Genomic DNA, 18,938 nt, shown 5'->3' on the forward strand with positions numbered 1-18,938 from the left:
ATATAGTATGGTTCTAGTACTGGAAGACTCTTGTGCAGAACTGTAATCTGGTTATAGATCCTTGTTATTAGTGTCAGTGATAATTACACAATATATTTTTGATAGTTTCTACAATCTGCACAGAGTTTTCACATACATTATTTCATTTAATATGTTCCACAGCTCTGAGTAGGAGGGCAGATGGTTATAACTGCTTGTGAAGGAAGATAGGTGAGATTTGCCCCCAGTCACATGGTTGACAAATGAGGGAACAAAAATTAGAACCCAAGCCTTCTGATTTTTAACCCAGTGTTCTGTACATGGCCCAGTAAGTATTGCACTGAGATTCGGACAATGAATGTAATAATCTTTAATAATGATTTTGCTAAATACAGTCAATAGAAACGAAAAGGTGTAAGACAATGAACCTTGGGAAAAACCAGAGAAGAGAAGAAAGTCTGTTCTAATTGTGTTGCCTTTCTTTTATATATACCTATATAGGTATATTTCAATATATATGCACTTATATTTATAGTTTTATTGAGATAAGATGGACATATAACATTATTTAAGTTTAAGATGTACAACATGTTGACCTGATATACTTCCATATTGCAAACTGATGATCACCATGACATTAGCTAACATTTTCATTATGTCACATAATTACCTTTTTTTTGGTGATGAGAGCATGTAAGTCTACTCTCTTAGCAACTTTCAAGTATATAATACAGTATTATTAACTGTAATGACCATGCTGTATGTGAGAACCCCAAAATTTATTCATCTTCTGACTGAAAATTTGTACCTTTTGACCAACATCTCCCCATTTCTCCCACCTCCCTTCCTCTGGTAACCATCCTTCTCTCTGTTTCTATGAGTTTGGCTTTTGTTTATATTTCATATATAAGTGATATCTTATAGTATTTATTTTTTTTTTACTTATTTCACTTATGAAATGAATGGTCCATCCATGTTGCCACATGGTCCATGTTGTCTCATGGTCCATCCATGTTGCCATAAGTGACAGAACTTCCTTCTTTCTCATAGCTGAATAATACTATGGGATATATATATATATATATATATATATATATATATATATATATATCTTTTATACCTACATATATGTATATTTATATATGTGGTATACACACACACACACACACACACCACATCTTCTTTATCCATTCATCTGTTGATGGGTACTCATGTTGTTTCCATATCTTTTGCCTTTTCTTTATACCTGAGAAATCAGTGGAAGCAGATTACAAAATGATAATCCTCCTTACCAAGATTTCCAGAATGATGATCCAGGGTGATGAATCAAAAGTGTTTTTGTCTTTGTTTTTTAAATTAGTTGATAGTTAATGCTGAATGCGATACTATCCAATTGGGAAAGAGATGGAGAAGTATCCAAAGATCTAATTCCCAAGATAATTGTCCTTACCATACCTTGGTTCTATGTCCATCCCTTACCCAGGCAGGTATCTGGGGTTTCTGGACAAAATCCAGGCTCTTCTCTGGGATATCTTCTGTCTCCTTGCTCTACCATCTCCACTGTTGGCATTTGAGAGCATATATTTCTTCCGTTTTCCTCTTCCATCCCATAATGATCTAAATAGAAGATACTTCAGCATTAGGGAAAGAGCAAAGTTTATCATCTCCACAAAAAGGTTGAGGACCCTGCCATAGAGTACTGCAAACACATTAGACAGAGCAAGCAAGCAATGAGATAGAAAATACTTTTTTTTTTTTTTTCAGGCCAACTAGTGTGGTGTGCTAAATAGTATGTGCTAATAGTATGGTATGATAAATAGCTAGCATGTGATTTTCTGTAGTTTCCTGGCTTTCTTTTGGGAGCCTGCTAAGGACTGGTTGTGTAGGATTGCCCCTATTCTTCTGAACAGCAGTTTGGTTTCTGTATCTAATTATCCACCCAATCCAGAAAGATCCCTATGACTCAAGGACTATCATATTCATTTATTTTCATTTGTCCTGGAGTCTGATTGATGTGTTGGCTGGATCATCTGAGAAGCAGGTGCCAAGATGAACTTCGAAGTGGAAGAGATTTACAGGGAGTAATCCTTGAAAAATAAAAGGAAGAGGACAAAAGAGAAGGCAAGGAGAGCCTTCAGAGAATGATGCAGATTTGACACCTGTAAAAAGTGAAAGGGAAGAAAGGAGGATTGGGTACGGAGAGCCTTTGAGTGTAGCGCCACTCCAAGAAGATTGCTTCTAGAGGAGTGTTGCACGGGTACCGTGGTGAGCCTTTTCACCACTTCTGTGCTCAGTCATTGGCTAGGGGATGTCTCTTAAATAGCATTTAGTCTCAGCTTGAATGCTGAGTCAGATTCTAAAAGTACTCACAGCCAGAGACTGGCAGCAGTTTTTCTCTTGAAAGTAGATTTCAACAAGGTGCAACCATAGCTACCTCAGCTAGGTGAAGGGAAGCAGATGGTCACAGAAAACTCAGAGCCTTGTTGCATAGGTGAGAGACTAGGTCTAGCCAATGGACTTATGCCATCTGTCAATAATATGCATTTAAATTCATTTTTCCATCCATCCACTCATGTGTGCACGCATCCATATATTCACCCATTCACCCATCCACTCATCCACTCCTTTGTTGTCTTAGAAGATAGCAGCAATCTCTCAAGCTTCTGTCAGAACAAGAATGTATTCTTGGTGCTGCCATAGAAACCAAATCTAGATTTTGCCTTTTCTGATACTAAGGCCATAATCTCTGAGTGACAATTGGCTTGTGTCTCCACCTAATCTGCCTGCATCTGCTTGTGACCATAAATCAAACTATTATCCTTCTGAGACCAATCCCTTAAACACACACGGATGTTTGCCCAACAGACACACCTCTTTCTTGAGTCCGACTGATATTTTGTTCCACTGGGTGGCCTATAATTTATGTTCTAGCCCTTTGACTCAGTCATAAAAGTCATATCGCCAGGCATAAAAGGTACATGGCAAGTGAGGAGTTTCACTGTAGTGACCATGGGTTCAGGGTAAGTGAGAAAAAATTAGGAACAGTAGAAATGGTGAGCTGGCTTGGCTGTGTACATTTCAATTTTTAGGTCCCTGAAGTTGTTTACTTTCAAAATGACCCTGGCCTTTGTTAGTAATATTTTGTAGAGCTTCTTTCCAACTCAAATGGCAACCAGCCATGAGAAATCAGGGGTTTCATTTTGAGAGCACATTTATTTTGGAGGATGAAGATGGTGGAAATGTCCAGGGTTTGGCATGGAAGAAATATGAAGTTGATTTTTTAAACAAACATTACTGCCAATTAGAATGTAACCTTCCTCTAAATCAGTAGTCTCAAAGGTTCTTCCATTTCTTCTATTTTATTACTCATTCTATCAAAGATAGAATAGCAACTAATTCCTACATCTTTCTTAGAAAAATGTCTATGTTTTGCCAGGTCTTCTCTCCTGTGGACTTAAAGAACTACATGTGTTTGTAGGCATGCTATCAAATACTTTAAAGGACATGAAACTTGCAGTAATATTTTTGGGAGTTTTTATTTTGGGAATAAAATTTGGGAAATTTTATTGCTATGGCTTTAAAACAAAATCAAATAAAAACAAGAATTCCATTAGTAGTTGAATATTATAATAATAGTGTTGAGGATAAATTTTACTGTTATAGGAACTATAAAACAGCAATAATAAAAAACATTATTATTGTGAATAAATTGTTTGAGATGACTAACTAGAAAGCTATAAAACACAACAATAAGGAAAGATGTGTTAATAATTCATCCTTGTTAGTGAGGAGTCCGTGGTTCCAGCTCATCGGCCTTTGGTGCTCTAGCTTACAGCTTTCCTTCCATAAGGTTGCAGAAAGATGATCTTTGGCCAGTGAGTTGGTAGGAAAACATATATTGCAGTGCAATTGGACATGGGGATTGAGAAAAATCTAATTATCAGTGACTTTAGGAAAACCCTGTGTAGCAATGCCAAATGTTCTCACAACATTAAGAAATTTTTTGCAGGTTTCTACTAACAATTTGTTTGCATTGTTTGTGCATTTTGGTGCATTTCTTATTCTTATTTATGTTCTTTTGCTTCAGAATAACAGCATGGAATTATATATTTGTCAGAGAGGGAAGACTATTCTAATCTTGCCTTTTATTTGGATTACCATGCATCTTTCTGCCCTGAGTCCATCTTGGTCCAATTTCAAAGAGTAGGAGAATGGAAACAAACAAACAAACAAACAAACACCCACTGTCAGCTCCTTCGTTCCATTCTCCCTCTGTGGAACTCACAGCCCCATTAAAACCTTTGCTTCAGAGTTAGGATGAGGTGACTGCTTTGACCCGCACATGGGTGAGGGAAAGAATGTCATGAGGTTGCATTTTACCTCTTATTCTGAACATCAACAAAACTCAAATTCAAGATTTCTGAATCAACAATATCCTAAAGGGATGACAGAAGATCATAATGATGAAGTTGCTGTTATGGTGAGAGCCATGTTCTATGCTAACGGAGTTTTCTATACTCACTGCCTCCACTTTCTCACTTGGCTTTCCTTCTTTAACCAACTCCAGTCAGGCTTTTGTTTCTACCACATGTTGACTGAAATTGCTCTTTTCAAGGTCTCTGGGAACCTCTATTCTGCTGTATAAGATTGCTACTTCTCAGTCCTCATCTGACTCCACTTCTGAGCAACATTTGGCCCAGCTGGTAACTCCCACTTTCTTAAAATGCTTTTCTCACTTGGCTTCTAGGACACAACAGTCTCGCAGTTTTCCACCTACTTCGCTGGCTGTTCTTTCTCAATTTCCGTTGCTGGATTCCTCTCTTCTACCAAGACCTCTAAATGTTAGACCAGCCCAAGGCTCAGTCTTTGTTTTTGCCTTCTCACTCTGTGTTCACACCCTACATGAACTCCTCATGCTGCTTCAAACACCATCTTTTACAAGCTGGAATCACAAATTTGTGCACCTCACTCCAGCTTCCCTCAGCTCCAGCCTGCCATAGTTATTACCCACTTGAAAATCCCCTGGATATCTGATAAGAATGTCAAATTTATCAAAGGCAAATACAATTCTTAAGTTTTTTTCTCTTCAAATCTTGTCCTCTCTCAGTTTTCCTCATCTCATAAAAACTAACCACTATTCACTCCATTTTGTGGCCTTGAAGTCTAGGAATTATTCTTGAGTTTTCTAATTCCTTCACACTTCACAATTATTCCATAAGCAAATTTGCTTCTAAAGTAAACTCCCAGTGTGACCATATTGTACCGTATCACTATGACTGACTGACCTGAGGCCCCATCATCTCTCCCTTGGAATGATATGGTATCCTTCCAGCTGGCTTTTCTGTTTCTATGCTGTCTGTCTCTTGCCTACACTCTATGCAGCAGCCAGACAAATTATTTAAAATACAAAACCAAAACCTTTTCAGTGATTTCTTAGAATAATATTCTAAGTCCTTACTATGGCCTATGGTCTCCATAGGATCTGCCCTCTTACCTATCTCCTTTACTTCAACTTCCATCACTCTCTCAACACTACTTTACTCAAACCTTGGCTTTCTTCCAATTTCTTATTGGACCTTATTGGGACCAAGTTCATGTCTTCTCTGGGACCCCTACACATGCTGCTCCCTTTACCTAGCACACTTTTCCTACAAGCTTTTTCATGAACCACATCATTTAGAACTTACCTCAAAAATCATCTTATATAAATCAGGACAGTCTTCTCCATCTCAGTATAGTCTTGGCCTATGATCACCCCCTATCTCCTTAATTTGATTTCCTTTACTTGAAATTGTATTATTTGTTTGTACACTTGTTAATTATTCTCAATTCTGAGTTCCATAAAGCAGAGAGATGGTTTGTCTCTTTCATCTTTGTCTGTTTTCATCTTAGTACTAATACCTGGCATAAAGTGGGTACTCGTTACATTTTTGTAACATTGTACATTTTGTAGAATGAATGAGTGAATGAATAAATGAAAGAATGAATGAATATAGATCAAAGGATTCAGACTGGGCCCCCAAATGCCAAGGACTCCATTTAAATCCTCTACTTCTCTGCACTAAATCTTGCCTTGTTCAGTTAGACTTTTAGCAATGATCTTAACTTGAGCTTTTACTTTTTAGTGGTCATGTTTGAGATTCAGGCATAACTGGTTTGTCTGAAAACACGGTGGGGCATCTGACATAGACCTTTTTGTGAGAGGGCTGTGTAAGAAAATCCACTTGAGAAAGGATTTAAAATGTTTTCACTGTTCAGATTTGGAGAGACCTAGATTTGTTTAAGAAGCTGGAGCTGTGATCTCTCAGAACAGGAGAAGGTATATGATCCAAAATACAGCTTTAAGAGAGAAGTGGAAATCCAAATAACAACCACACCTACCAAACCCAGGGTGGAAAACATACAACCCATTAGGCCCAGAAGCCTGTGGAAGGAAGGAAGAAAGGAAGAAACTTCTTTCTGGATCTGGAGCTTGTATCTGGATCTAGAGTCCAGAGCTTGTATAAATTTGGTTTTCAAGGAGAAATGAAAAATCGAATGGTAGTATTTTCCACTATGTAAGAAAAAAGCTATTTGATGACATGATAGATTTAATAAAACAACTGCTCACTTAGAATTCTGCTGAGACATTCATTAACTGTCTTACCTTATCTTGGTTGTTAAGAGCCTCTGTCTTTATGCATTCTCAGAGATGTTTGATCCATTGACCTACAGGAGAAGTCCAGGATTTTCTAGTTCTCTGCAGAAGAATGAAGCCTCTGCTTGGGACCCTTTACCTCTTGGGGATCCTGGCTCCTGAGGGGCTGGGATATGATGGGTGAGTGTGAAGTGGGAAGAGGGGCTGATTATCTTGACTTAGATTGTCTAAATGGAAAGCTTTTTTCAAGATCAATGTAGCTGGATTCTCCCCTCTTCCTACCCATACACACCACCATGAGAAGAGAATAATAAAATTTTATCATTCAGCATTACTTTAAGTCTTTGAATAAATGAATAAATATCTAATATTTTCCAGCACAAAATATGATAAATACCAATAGATATGTCATGTTTTATGATTGAAAAAAGGAAATTATAATGAAAATTAATGAAATATAATTATTTATTATATTCATTATATTTTCATTATTATATTCATTATTATAATTAATGAAAAATAATGAAAATTCTTCATTTATAGTTTCACAACTGATAAATCATATTATTCTAATTTTTTTAAAAAATGTTTAGAGTGTTTAAAATTTCACCAAGATATAGTTACTCTTAATATTTTTGGATAGATAGATAATTATGTATTCAGAACTAGTGCCAGAAATTTTCAGTTAAATTGTGTTATAGAAATTTTCCTATGACATTAATAATACATACTGCAACCACAAATAATATTCCATCATTGCTACCCTACAGTTGATTCTACTTTGTCATTTTTTTTCCATTTTATTTTATTTTTAGTTTTCCAAAATTCATTGTTTATGCACCACACCCAGTGCTCCATGCAGTACGTACCCTCCATAATTCCCACCATCAGGCTCACCCATCCTTCCATGCCCCTCCCCTCTGAAGCCCTCAGTTTGTTTCTCAGAGCCACAGTCTCTCATGGTTGTCTCCCCTTCTGATTTCCCCCATCTCACTTCTCCCTCCAACTCCCAATGTCCTCCATATTTTTTTTACAAAAATGCCATGGTGAGCATACAACCACATGAAATTTTTTGCAAATCTTTGATTTTTTTTCTTAATATAAGTTACAGGAAGTAGAATTCCTGGGTCAGAAGCTGAGAAAAATGTGAGAATCTTGCTATGCATTGCCAAATTGCCCTCTAGAAAAATTGTATGTTTACATGTGAAAATACCCAGTTGGTTTACTTTGCATTTTGTTGATTTCTAAAAAGTTTAAGTGTTTGTCTTGATCATTACTCATTTTATCAGTTTATAAATTGTCCATTCTTATTATTTGCTTATGTTTGTGTTGTTTCCTATTCATAATGAATTATTACTTCTCTAAATATTTAATATACATTAAGTTCTGTGTGTGTGTGTGTGTGTGTGTGTGTGTGTATGTGTGTGTATGGCATAATTTTCATATAAAGTGTATGTTTTTCCTTTGTTTACACATGGTCCATCCTGCTCATTTGGTGTATCTCATCAAGTGTGCATAGTTACAGATAGTATTTTTTTCTTTTGCTTCATTATTAAAAGAACTTGCAACTAACTCACTTTCCCACAACAGGGAAATTCACTCTGATTTTTGACCTGGATGAAAGTTGCAATCTCAGCTTGTCTTTTAATTTGATAGTCAGTGTGATTTCAGATATATAGAGAGATCCCACAATCTCCGTGGCATAAAATCCTGTTTGGACATTGCCATCTCATGTTTTCCATCAGTTTACTTAGTTTCTTATAGATACTGAATTTATTTTTCTGAGATTCTTCATTCATAAATTAGAGATAATATACTTACATATATTACAGAGCTTTGCTTGGGAAAAAGAATCACCTTGCTTAGAAATATCAAAAGTCTTAAAACTTACACATTGTTTAAATGAAACTTACATATTGATCCCTGCCTCTGGAAACTTGTTTTGAGAAAATAAAGTATGGGAAGAGTTTTATACACTGAGATGTAGCTTTATTTGTAACATAAATATTATAATACTTGGAAATAACTTAAATGTCCCACATTAGGTTATGTAAATGTTGATATGTGATATATGACAATGGAATGTTATTTATCTATTAGAATAAGGATTACAAAAAAATTAATAGCATGAGAAAAGACATGTTTTATGCTAAAAGCAAGACACAGAGTAGAAAATGTAATAAAATACTTAAAATAATAAAAGAAAAAATATGTACCAAAGTGGTCATTGTTATCTTTGGTTGGGTGATTTTTCCCTTTTTCTTAAGGATTTTTAAAAAATTTATTTGTCAGAGAGCTAGCGAGCACAAGCAAGGTGGTGCAGGCAGAGGGAGAAGCAAGTGCAGGGAGCCTGATGCGGGGCTCCATCCCTGAACTCTGGGATCACCATCTGAGCCAAAGGCAGACACTTAATGACTGAGCCACTGAAGCACCCTTCATTCTTCATTTTGTGAATATTCTTTAACGAAGATTTGAATAAATGTTTTTCAAACCCAGGTTAAATTATGGAAGTGATGTGGCATAGGCAGGGGGACTTAAGAGGACTTCCATTGGATAACTCAAGTGCAGCTTCTGACTGTACTTGAGGACAACATCTTAAATCTTCTAGTCCTGGTCCTTAGTGGCTGTTTGTATCACCATTATTATTTACTAATAGAAAAAAATGTCCACTCTTGTATGGCTCTTACCAATGCAAAACATAGTTTACCTGCCATTTTTGATACTCTATTCATTACCTATGGTGTAATAATAGTCTAGAAAATCTATGATTAACAAAGATTGCAAGCTTTGTAATCTTTATTTTGAGCATTTAGAGAGGTGGACTCTTCTATATACTGCACACTCCCAATAAAAGTGTAAATCTTCAGAATCATTTGGGATTTAGCAATATGAACCAAATGCCTTGAAAATACTCGTATCTTTGACCTACTATTTCTTCTTCCTGGAATGTAGCTCAAGGAAATAACCAGAAATGAGCACAAAGATTTATGCAAAAAGTCGTTAACTCTAGAATTATTTACAAGAGCAAAAATCCAGAAGGGAAAATAGATTTAAGAGCCAGTATATATGACAATATTTAAATAAATGATGTTATGTAATATATACCTACTGTCAAATATTATGCAGTCATTGAAAATAATGTTCATAAAAAGTTTTCATTGGTTAGAGGAAATGCTTCTGGTAGGATATCATGCAAAACAAAGGAGTAGAATACAAAACTATATATAGATATAATCTGCACCGTGTTCAAGAAAAAAATACGCACAGATAAAAGATTGATGAGAAATATGCCAGAATATCAACAGGGGACTCAGGGAAGTGGGATTATTGAAGATTTTTCCTTCTTCTCTTTTCTGTTTTTCTCCTCTCCGTACTTTCTAAATTTTCCACAATAAGTGTATGCTAATTTTGTAAGAAGGAAAAAAAAAGTTTGAAAATACATTACTGTCATGAAATATTCATATAACTGTATCCTTACGAAGTATTGAAAATATAAAATTTGCCTCAGTATTCATTAGATTCTTGCCTTTTTATACATTCCAATCAAAATTCCACTAGACAATCTTAGATCTACAATATTTATTAATAATGTACCCCAAAGGATCACTTTCTTTGTTAAACATTTTATGAATTCTTATTCAAAAAGAATACACAAAGTACAATAATCTTTTCGTTTGGTGAGATGGGCCTGGTGATAATTTGGGGGATTAGCCAGCTTTTCCTCCCTCTCTACATGCATTATGCATTACCCAAGAAATTGCCTAGAAACAAGGAATTGCCTTTTCTAAGTATATGGTTTCAACATTGCTTGAACTAAGTATTTGGGTTTCTGAGGTTTAAGTATTGTGTTTAATCTCATGTAAAAATGATAAACTTTCTTAAGAACAGAAGTTTTCACTCAGATACCATACAGTTCTTCTCCCTCTTCTACCTCTTCTCCCTCTCCTCCTCTTCCTTGCCCCGCCCCCCTTCTTCTTGTTCTTTTTCCTTTTTTTGGCATATTACATTGTCCTAGTCTTTCAGTGCTAACTGGGCCTAGGCAACAAGGTACTCACACATTTGGCAGACATTAGCTGGGGGGAAACCAAATGTTGGTTCTTGATGGTATCCAGTTACCTTTAATTTCTTCCAATCTATATTATGGAATTGCCAGGGAATACCAACCCTACTGAAACAGGAATTCACTGGGACCAGCCCGGCTTTGTGTGTACTCGCTTTCTCCATTGAGTAGAAAACTATGATAACTATGATAAATAAAGACCCAAACATTTGCTGAACCGTATGAAGGATGGAACAGGGTCACTCTGAAAGTCACCATCTCTGTCCTAAAAGTGTTGTGAAAACCTCTCTGATAATCTCATTTCTGGACCGGACTGGACGGGCAGGATAGCCAGGGCGAGGACGGATGAAGTGAGGGCTGAAAAGATATCCTTCTCAGTTATTTCATTTCTTCTCCTCTCTCCTTTTTTCTTTCTTTCTTTCTTTCTTTTTAAGATTTTATTTATTATTTGACAGAGAGAGAGAGAGAGAGAGAGATCACAAGTAGGCAGAGAGGCAGGCAGAGAGAAGGGGGGGGAAGTGGGCTCCCTGCTGAGCAGGTCACTGGGATCATGACCTGAGCTGAAGGCAGAGGCTTAACCCACTGAGCCACCCAGGCACCCTGTCCTCTCTCCTTTCTGAAAAAGTACTGAAATTGTTTTCTAGTTTCTTTATAATGCTGATACTTATTTTGCTTTCTTCATAGTCTGAATCAAAACCAGACAGTTTTTTAAATGAGCTAATAAATATTTTATGCTGATTCTCTAGGGTATAATAAAGCATAATTTAGCCTATGTAACAAAATCTTCAGAACAAATCAACAACCTGGGATAATTTACCATAAGGTTTTTTGTGAGGGTTAAGTAAGTGTATATATATCAAGTTCTTTGAACAGTGCTGGCATGCATAATTACCAGGACAACACTGGTTGTTATCACTGACTATGCTTGAGTTAGGAATTCTCCATCCCTTGTCGTCAATATACTTAGTGTACCATTTAATTAGTAGGCAGTCAGGCAATTTTCTTATCAGATTTCATGCTTTATTATTTAATGGCTGAATTATTTTGCTTTTCATGTATTTGTTTCTAGTCCATTAAGTGGATATTAAGGTCTGTAAGAAAGAAATCTACTTTTCTACTGCTATTATCTATTCCTGATTTCTTATACAGTACCAAGAATACCAACCTCTTGGGTTGATGAATGGGTTAAATAAGATGATAATATAAATGTTTTTATCAATGCCTAGTATATAGTGCTCAATAAAGGTTAACTGGTATCATAAAATACATATATTTTCTGATTATTTGATAAAGACATTAACTGTGCTTTTGAAAATTTATGTGTAGATTGAATTTTTATTAATTGAAACACACCAATGGTTGTACATATTTTCTTTATAAATGAAAATGTGTTTTGTCAGTCAACTTCAATGTATTGTTTCTACCAGTATATGTATTTTATATTAGAATTGCTCACTCTGAATGAAGGACTCTTGCTTATTTAACAAAAAAATCAAATGAATGATAAGTATTAGAAACAAATCCCTGAATAACATGGAGAAGCATATAGCTCCTCAACTATTATAATTTTAATTACATTTGCTTCTTTTAATCTCCTTCTAAAATTCATTTTCATTATTTTAACTGATTATTTAGGCAATCTTATCTCATGAGATTTTCATTTGAACAAGGTAAATAAGGTAAAATTCATTCAACAGTGTAATAAAACATTTACAGTTTTGAGGGTAAAGAACTCATTGAGAATAACAATTCTTATTAATATTAGCTATTCTTATATATATTAGTAACAATTAAAAATAATAAATATAGTTCCAAGTTTAAAGTCATAGAATTGTGTTGGGAAATTGATTCTATCACAGTGGGTAATTGTGGCATATGGTGCTAAATAAACCAGATTAAAAAATTAAAATTTAGTCAATCCAGTTACTGGAGTTATGTAACTATGAATGGAACTTGAGTTTTAATTAATTCTATCAAAATATTTTATGGTTTGGTATTGTTTAAAGACAATACCAGGTAGGCGGATAAATTATTCTCCATGCAATTTTCATTTTTAAAACTATTGCACCTAAATAGCATTTTGCTTTGCTTTGTTTTGAACTACTTGTGTGTCTTAACATTTATTAAGCATTAACTAGGTGTCAGAGTTGTGCTCACTATAACATGGATTACATTTAATTTATTAAATTTATTTATTAAATTTATCAAATTTATTTATTAATCTTTATAAGAAACTTTTGGGAAGATAAGGAAATGAAGTTTTAGGGAAAGAGCAGATATAATACCACAGATGTTCAGGGAGAAAAATGAGAAAATAGATAAAAGTCATTGAAGGGAGTTGGGGGAAATTGGAGGGGGAGATGAACCATGAGAGACTGTGGACAGTGAGAACAATCTGAAGGTTTTGGAGGGTGGGGGGTGGGAGGTTGGGTGAGCCTGGTGGTGTGTACTAAGGAGGGCATGTATTGCATGGAACACTGGGTGTGGTACATAAACAATGAATTCTGGAACACTGAAAAGAAATTAAAAAAATAAAAATTTAAAAAAAGTAAATACACACACACACACACACACACACACACACACACACACAGAAGTCATTGAAACATTAACTAATTCAATCTCTGACATATATCCTTGCAATGCGAGATCACTATCCAGAAGTTCACACTCCAGCTTCTCAAAGGCTCAGATCCTACTGCTATTAACATGGTAATCACTCCATACATATTTGTTGGGTAAATGAATTATCAGCTAGTATGTGTTCATAATGAGAATATAATCTTGTTTCTTGCCTAAATAAAGGCTTTTAGCTAGGAGACTAAAACATTCATCAAACATTCGTGCGGCTTACAGAGAGGGTACTCGCTGTGTGACTTACTGACTCTGTGACTATTTGCAAGTTACTTAAATTGCTCTTGGCCTCAGTTTTCTTATTTATAAAATATGGATGATGACACTTCACATGTTGTAATGAGAATAAATTATATAAAGTGCACTAAAGTGTTCTCTTAAGTACTGGCACAATATCTGCTATAGAGGAGAGGAACTGAATAGTTTTTTTTAAACTGTTTGTCGGGGCACCTGGGTGACATAGTCAGTTGAATGTCCAACTCTTGGTTTGGGCTCAGGTCTATCTCAGGGTTGTGAGATCTCCACACTCAGTGCAGAGTCTGCTTAGGTTTCTCTCTCCCTCTCCCTCTACCCCTTCCCTCCACTCTAAATAAATAAATAGATAAATAAATAAAATAAACTGTCAAAAGATAAACAATAAGTAGACAATCTGAATAGACCTATATATATTAAAGAAACTGAATTAATAATAAATAACTTTCCAAAAAAGAAAGCATCAGGCCCAGATGGGGTCTTTGATGAATTCTATCAAACACTTAAAGAAGAAATTACACTAATTCTCTACAATCTCTATCAGAAGATGGAAACAGAAGGAATATTTCCTGACTTATTCTATGAGGTTACCATTATCCTAATACCAAAATCAGAAAAAAAATATGAAAAAACAAAACAAAATTATAGACCAATATATCTCATATGAACATAGATATAAAAACCCACAACAAAATATTAGCAAATTGAATCCAACAATACATAAAAATAATTATACAGCACAACCACCAGTGAAATTTATCCCAGATGTGCAAAGCTGGTTTCATATTTGATAATCAACTCATGTAATCCACCACATCAATAGGGGAAAAATTAAAAAATCACATGATACAGAATCAATAGATACAGCAAAAGCATTTGACAAATACCAACATCCATTTGTGATAAAAACTCAGTATATTAGGTATAGAAGGGAACTTCCCCAACATCATAAAAAGCAACTTAATAGTGAAAAATTAGAAAGTTTTCTGCTAAGACCAGAAACAAGGGAAGGATGTCCACTCTTCAAACTGCTTTTGAACATTGCATGGGAGGTTTAACCTAATACCATCAGACAAGTAATGGAGATAGTAGGTATACATATTGGAAAGGAAGAAATAAAACTGTCTATGTTCACTGATGACATGACCCTCTATGTAGAAAATCTGAAAGAATGACAAAAAAAACTCCTGGAATTAATAAGTAGTTATAGCAAGGCTGTAGGATACAAGGTTAATGTACAAAAGTCAATTGCTTTTCTATATACCAGCAATGAGCAAGAGAAATTTTAAACTAAAAACATATTACATTTATATTATCAACCCCTTCCCCCCAAATAAAATACTTGGGTATAAACCTAAGAAAATATGTACAAGATCTATATGAGAAAAGCTATAAAACTCTAATGAAAGACATCAAAGAACTAAACAAATGGAGAGATGTTCCATATAAATAGATAGGAAGACTCAATATTGTCAAAAGGTCAGTTCTTCCCAACTTGATCTATAGATTCAGTGCAATCCCAATCAGAATCCTAGCAAGTTATTTTTTGGATATTGACAAGTTGGTTCTGAAGTATATATGGAAAGGTAAATGACTCAGAATAGCCAACATAATATTGAAGAACAAAGTTGTAGGACTGACACTACCTGACTTCAAGACTTATTATAAAGCTACAGTAATCAAGACAATGTGGTATTGATGAAAGAAGAGAGAAATAGATCAAGGGAACAGAATAGAACGCCCAGAAATAGACCCACATGAATATAATTAATTGATTTTGACAAAAGAACAAAGAACACAATAGAGCAAAATAGTCTTTTTAACAAGTGATACAGGAACAACTGGACATCCACATGACAAAAAAAAAAAAAAAAGTGAATCTAGACACAGACCTTATACCCTTCATAGAAATTAACTCAAATTGAATTGTAGACCTAAATGTAAAATGTAAAACTAAAAGACTCCTAGAAGATAATATAGAAAACCAAGCAATGTGATGCCCCAGTTTTGTTTTTCTTTTTCTTTTTTTTTCCCAAGATTTTACTTATTTATTTGACCGACAGAGATCACAAGTAGGCAGAGAGGCAGGCAGAGAGAGAGGAAGGGAAGCAGGTTCCCTGATGAGCAGAGAGCCTGATGTGGGGCTTGATCCCAGGACCCTGGGATCATGACCGGAGCTGAAGGCAGAGGCTTTAACCCACTGAGCCACCCAGGCGCCCCTTGTTTTTCTTTTTCAACATTTCCTTACCAATTTGGGGTCTCTTCTGGTTCTATACAAATTTTAAGATTGTTTGATCCAGCTCTTTGAAAAGTGCCGGTGGAATTTTGATCAGAATGGCATTGAAAGTATAGATTGCTCTAGGCAGTATAGACATTTTAACAATGTTTATTCTTCTGATCCATCAGCATGGAATGCTCTTCCATCTTTTTGTATCTTCTTCAATTTCTTTCATGAGTGTTCTGTAGTTCCTTGAGTACAGATACTTTACCTCTTTGGTTAGGTTTATTCCAAGGTACCTTATGGTTCTTGGTGTTTTAGTAAATGGAATTGATTCTCTAATTTCCCTTTCTATATTTTCATTGTTAGTGTACAAGAAAGCAACTGATATCTGTACATTGATTTTGTATCCTGCCATATTACTGAATTGCTGTATGGGTTCTAGTAGTTTGGGGGTGGAGTCTTTTGGGTTTTCCATGTAAAGTATCATGTCATCTGTGAAGAGAGTGAGTTTGACTTCTTTGTTGCTAATTTGAATATATTTTATTTCTTTTTGTTGTATGATTGCTGTTGCTAGGACTTCTAGTACTATGCTGAATACCAGTGGTGAGAGTGGACATCCTTGTCGTGTCCCTGATCTCAAAGGGAAGGCGGTCAGCTTTTCCCCATTGAGGATGATATTCACTGTGGATTTTTCACAGATAGATTTTATGAAGTTGAGGAATGTTCCCTCTATAACTATACTTTGAAGAGTTTTAATCAGGAATGGATGCTGTATCTTGTCAAATGCTTTTTTTGCATCAATTGAGAGGACCATGTGGTTCTTCTCTCTTCTCTTATTGATTTGTTCTATCACATTGATTGATTTGTGAATGTTGAACCTCTCCTGCATACCATGGTTAAATCCCACCTGGTCATGGTGGATAATCTTTTTAATGTACTGTTGGACCCTATTAGCTAGGATCTTGTTGAGAATCTTAGCATTCATATTCATCAGGGATATTGGTCTGAAATTCTCTTTTTTGGTGGGGTCTTTGCCTGGTTTGGGGATCAGGGTAATTCTGGCTTCATAATGAGAGTCTGGAAGTTTTCCTTCTGTTTCTATTTTTTGAAACTGCTTCAGGAGAATAGGTATTATTTCTTTTTTTGAGTGTTTAGTAGAATTTTCCAGGGAATCTGTCAGGTCCAAAGCTGTGATCACCAAGACAGCATGGTACTGGCACAAAAACAGACACATAGACTAGTGGAACAGAGTAGAGAGCCCAGATATGGACCCTCAACTCTATGGTCAAATAATCTTTGACAAAGCAGGAAAAAATATATAGTGGAAAAAAAGACAGTGTCTTCAATAAATGGTGCTGGGAAAATTAGACAGCTATGTATAGAAGAATGAAACTTGACCATTCTCTTACAACATACACAAAGATAAACTCCAAATGGATAAAAGACCTCAATGTGAGGCAGGAATCTATCAAAATCTTAGAGGAGAACATAAGCAATAACCTCTTTGACATCGGCCACAGCAACTTCTTTTAAGATAATGTCCCCAAAGGCAAAGGAAACAAAAGCAAAAATGAACTTTTGGGACTTCATCAAGATCAAAAACTTCTGCACAGCAAAGGAAACAGTCAACAAAACAAAGAGGCAACCCACAGAATGGGAGAAGATATTCGCAAATGACACTACAGACAAAGGGCTGATATCCAAGATCTATAAAGAAGTCCTCAAACTCAACACATACAAAGCAGATAATCACATCAAAAAATGGGCAGAAGACATGAACAGACACTTCTCCAAAAAAGACATACAAATGGCTAACAGACACATGAAAAAATGTTCATCATCATTAGCCATCAGGGAGATTCAAATCAAAACCACATTGAGATACCACCTTACACCAGTTAGAGTGGCCAAAATTAACAAGACAGGAAACAACATGTGTTGGAGATGATGTGGAGAAAGGGGAACCCTCTTACACTGTTGGTGGGAATGCAAGTTGGTGCAGCCACTTTGGAAAACAGTGTGGAGATTCCTTAAGATACTAAAAATAGAGCTACCCTATGACCATACAATTCCACCACTGGGTATTTACCCCAAAGGTACAGATGTAATGAAAAGAAGGGCCATCTGTACCCCAATGTTCATAGCAGCAATGGCCGCAGTTGCAAAACTGTGGAAAGAACCAAGATGCCCTTCAACAGATGAATGGATAAAGAAGATATGATCCATATGTACAATGGAGTACTATGCCTCCATCAGAAAGGATGAATACCCAACTTTTGTATCAACATGGACAGGACTGGAAGAGATGATGCTGAGTGAGATAAGTCAAACAGAGAGAGTCAATTATCATATAGTTTCATTTACTTGTGGAACATAAGGAATAACATGGAGGACACTGGGAGTTGGAGAGGAGAAGTGAGTTGGGGAAATTGGAGGGGGAGACAAATCACGAGACACAGTGGACTCTGAGAAACAAACTGAGAGTTTTGGAGGGGAGGTGAGTAGGGGGATGGGTTAGCCTTGTGGTGTGGGTATTAAAGAGGCCACATATTGCATGGAGAACTGAGTGGGGTGCATAAACAATGAATTTTGGAACACTGAAAATAAAATGATAATATAGGAGAAAACTTAGATGACCTTGGATATGGCAATGATTTTTAAATATAACACCACAAAAGCAATCCACAAAAGGAATAATTAATAGCTTGGATTTCATTAAAATTAAAAACTTCTGCTCTGCAAAGGATGATATCAAGAGAATGAGAAGACAAGCCAAAAACTGGGAGAAAATATTTGCAAAAGATGCATCTGATGAAGGACTGTTGTTTCAAGTAAACAAAGAACTCTTAAAATTCAATAATAGGGAAATAAACAACTTGAGTCAAACTCTGAAAAACACCACACCAACAAAGATATGCCAATGGCAAGTATGCCTACAAAAAGATGTTCAACATCATGTGTTATAAGGAAACTGCAAGTGAAAACAATGAGACACCACTATACTCTATTAAATGGCCCAAATCCAAAACAGTGACAACACCAAATTCTGGTAAGGAAGTGGAGCAACAGGAGCTCTCATACATTGCTGGTGGGGATACAGAATGGTCCAGCCACTTGGGAAGACAGTTTCTTGGAAGGTAGTTTCTTATAAAACT

General features: G+C 35.7%; 1 protein-coding gene across 2 annotated transcripts in view; it reads left to right on the forward strand.

Annotated features, from left to right (window-relative positions):
• LOC111144428 (carboxypeptidase O) overlaps window positions 1-18,938 on the forward strand; it is a 49,570-nt gene that overhangs the window by 14,823 nt on the left and 15,809 nt on the right. The window contains exon 2 of one of the 2 annotated variants that reach the window (XM_022498738.1): window positions 6,669-6,796. In XM_022498738.1, the coding sequence (XP_022354446.1) occupies window positions 6,729-6,796 (68 nt within the window). In that variant the 5' untranslated portion in view covers window positions 6,669-6,728. The remainder of the gene's footprint in view (window positions 1-6,668; window positions 6,797-18,938) is intronic. The other variant, XM_022498729.1, reaches the window with a different exon arrangement.

This window comes from Enhydra lutris, unplaced genomic scaffold (genome assembly GCF_002288905.1).
Source record: "Enhydra lutris kenyoni isolate GAN:26980312 unplaced genomic scaffold, ASM228890v2 scaffoldscaffold1, whole genome shotgun sequence".
Taxonomy (NCBI): domain Eukaryota; kingdom Metazoa; phylum Chordata; class Mammalia; order Carnivora; family Mustelidae; genus Enhydra; species Enhydra lutris.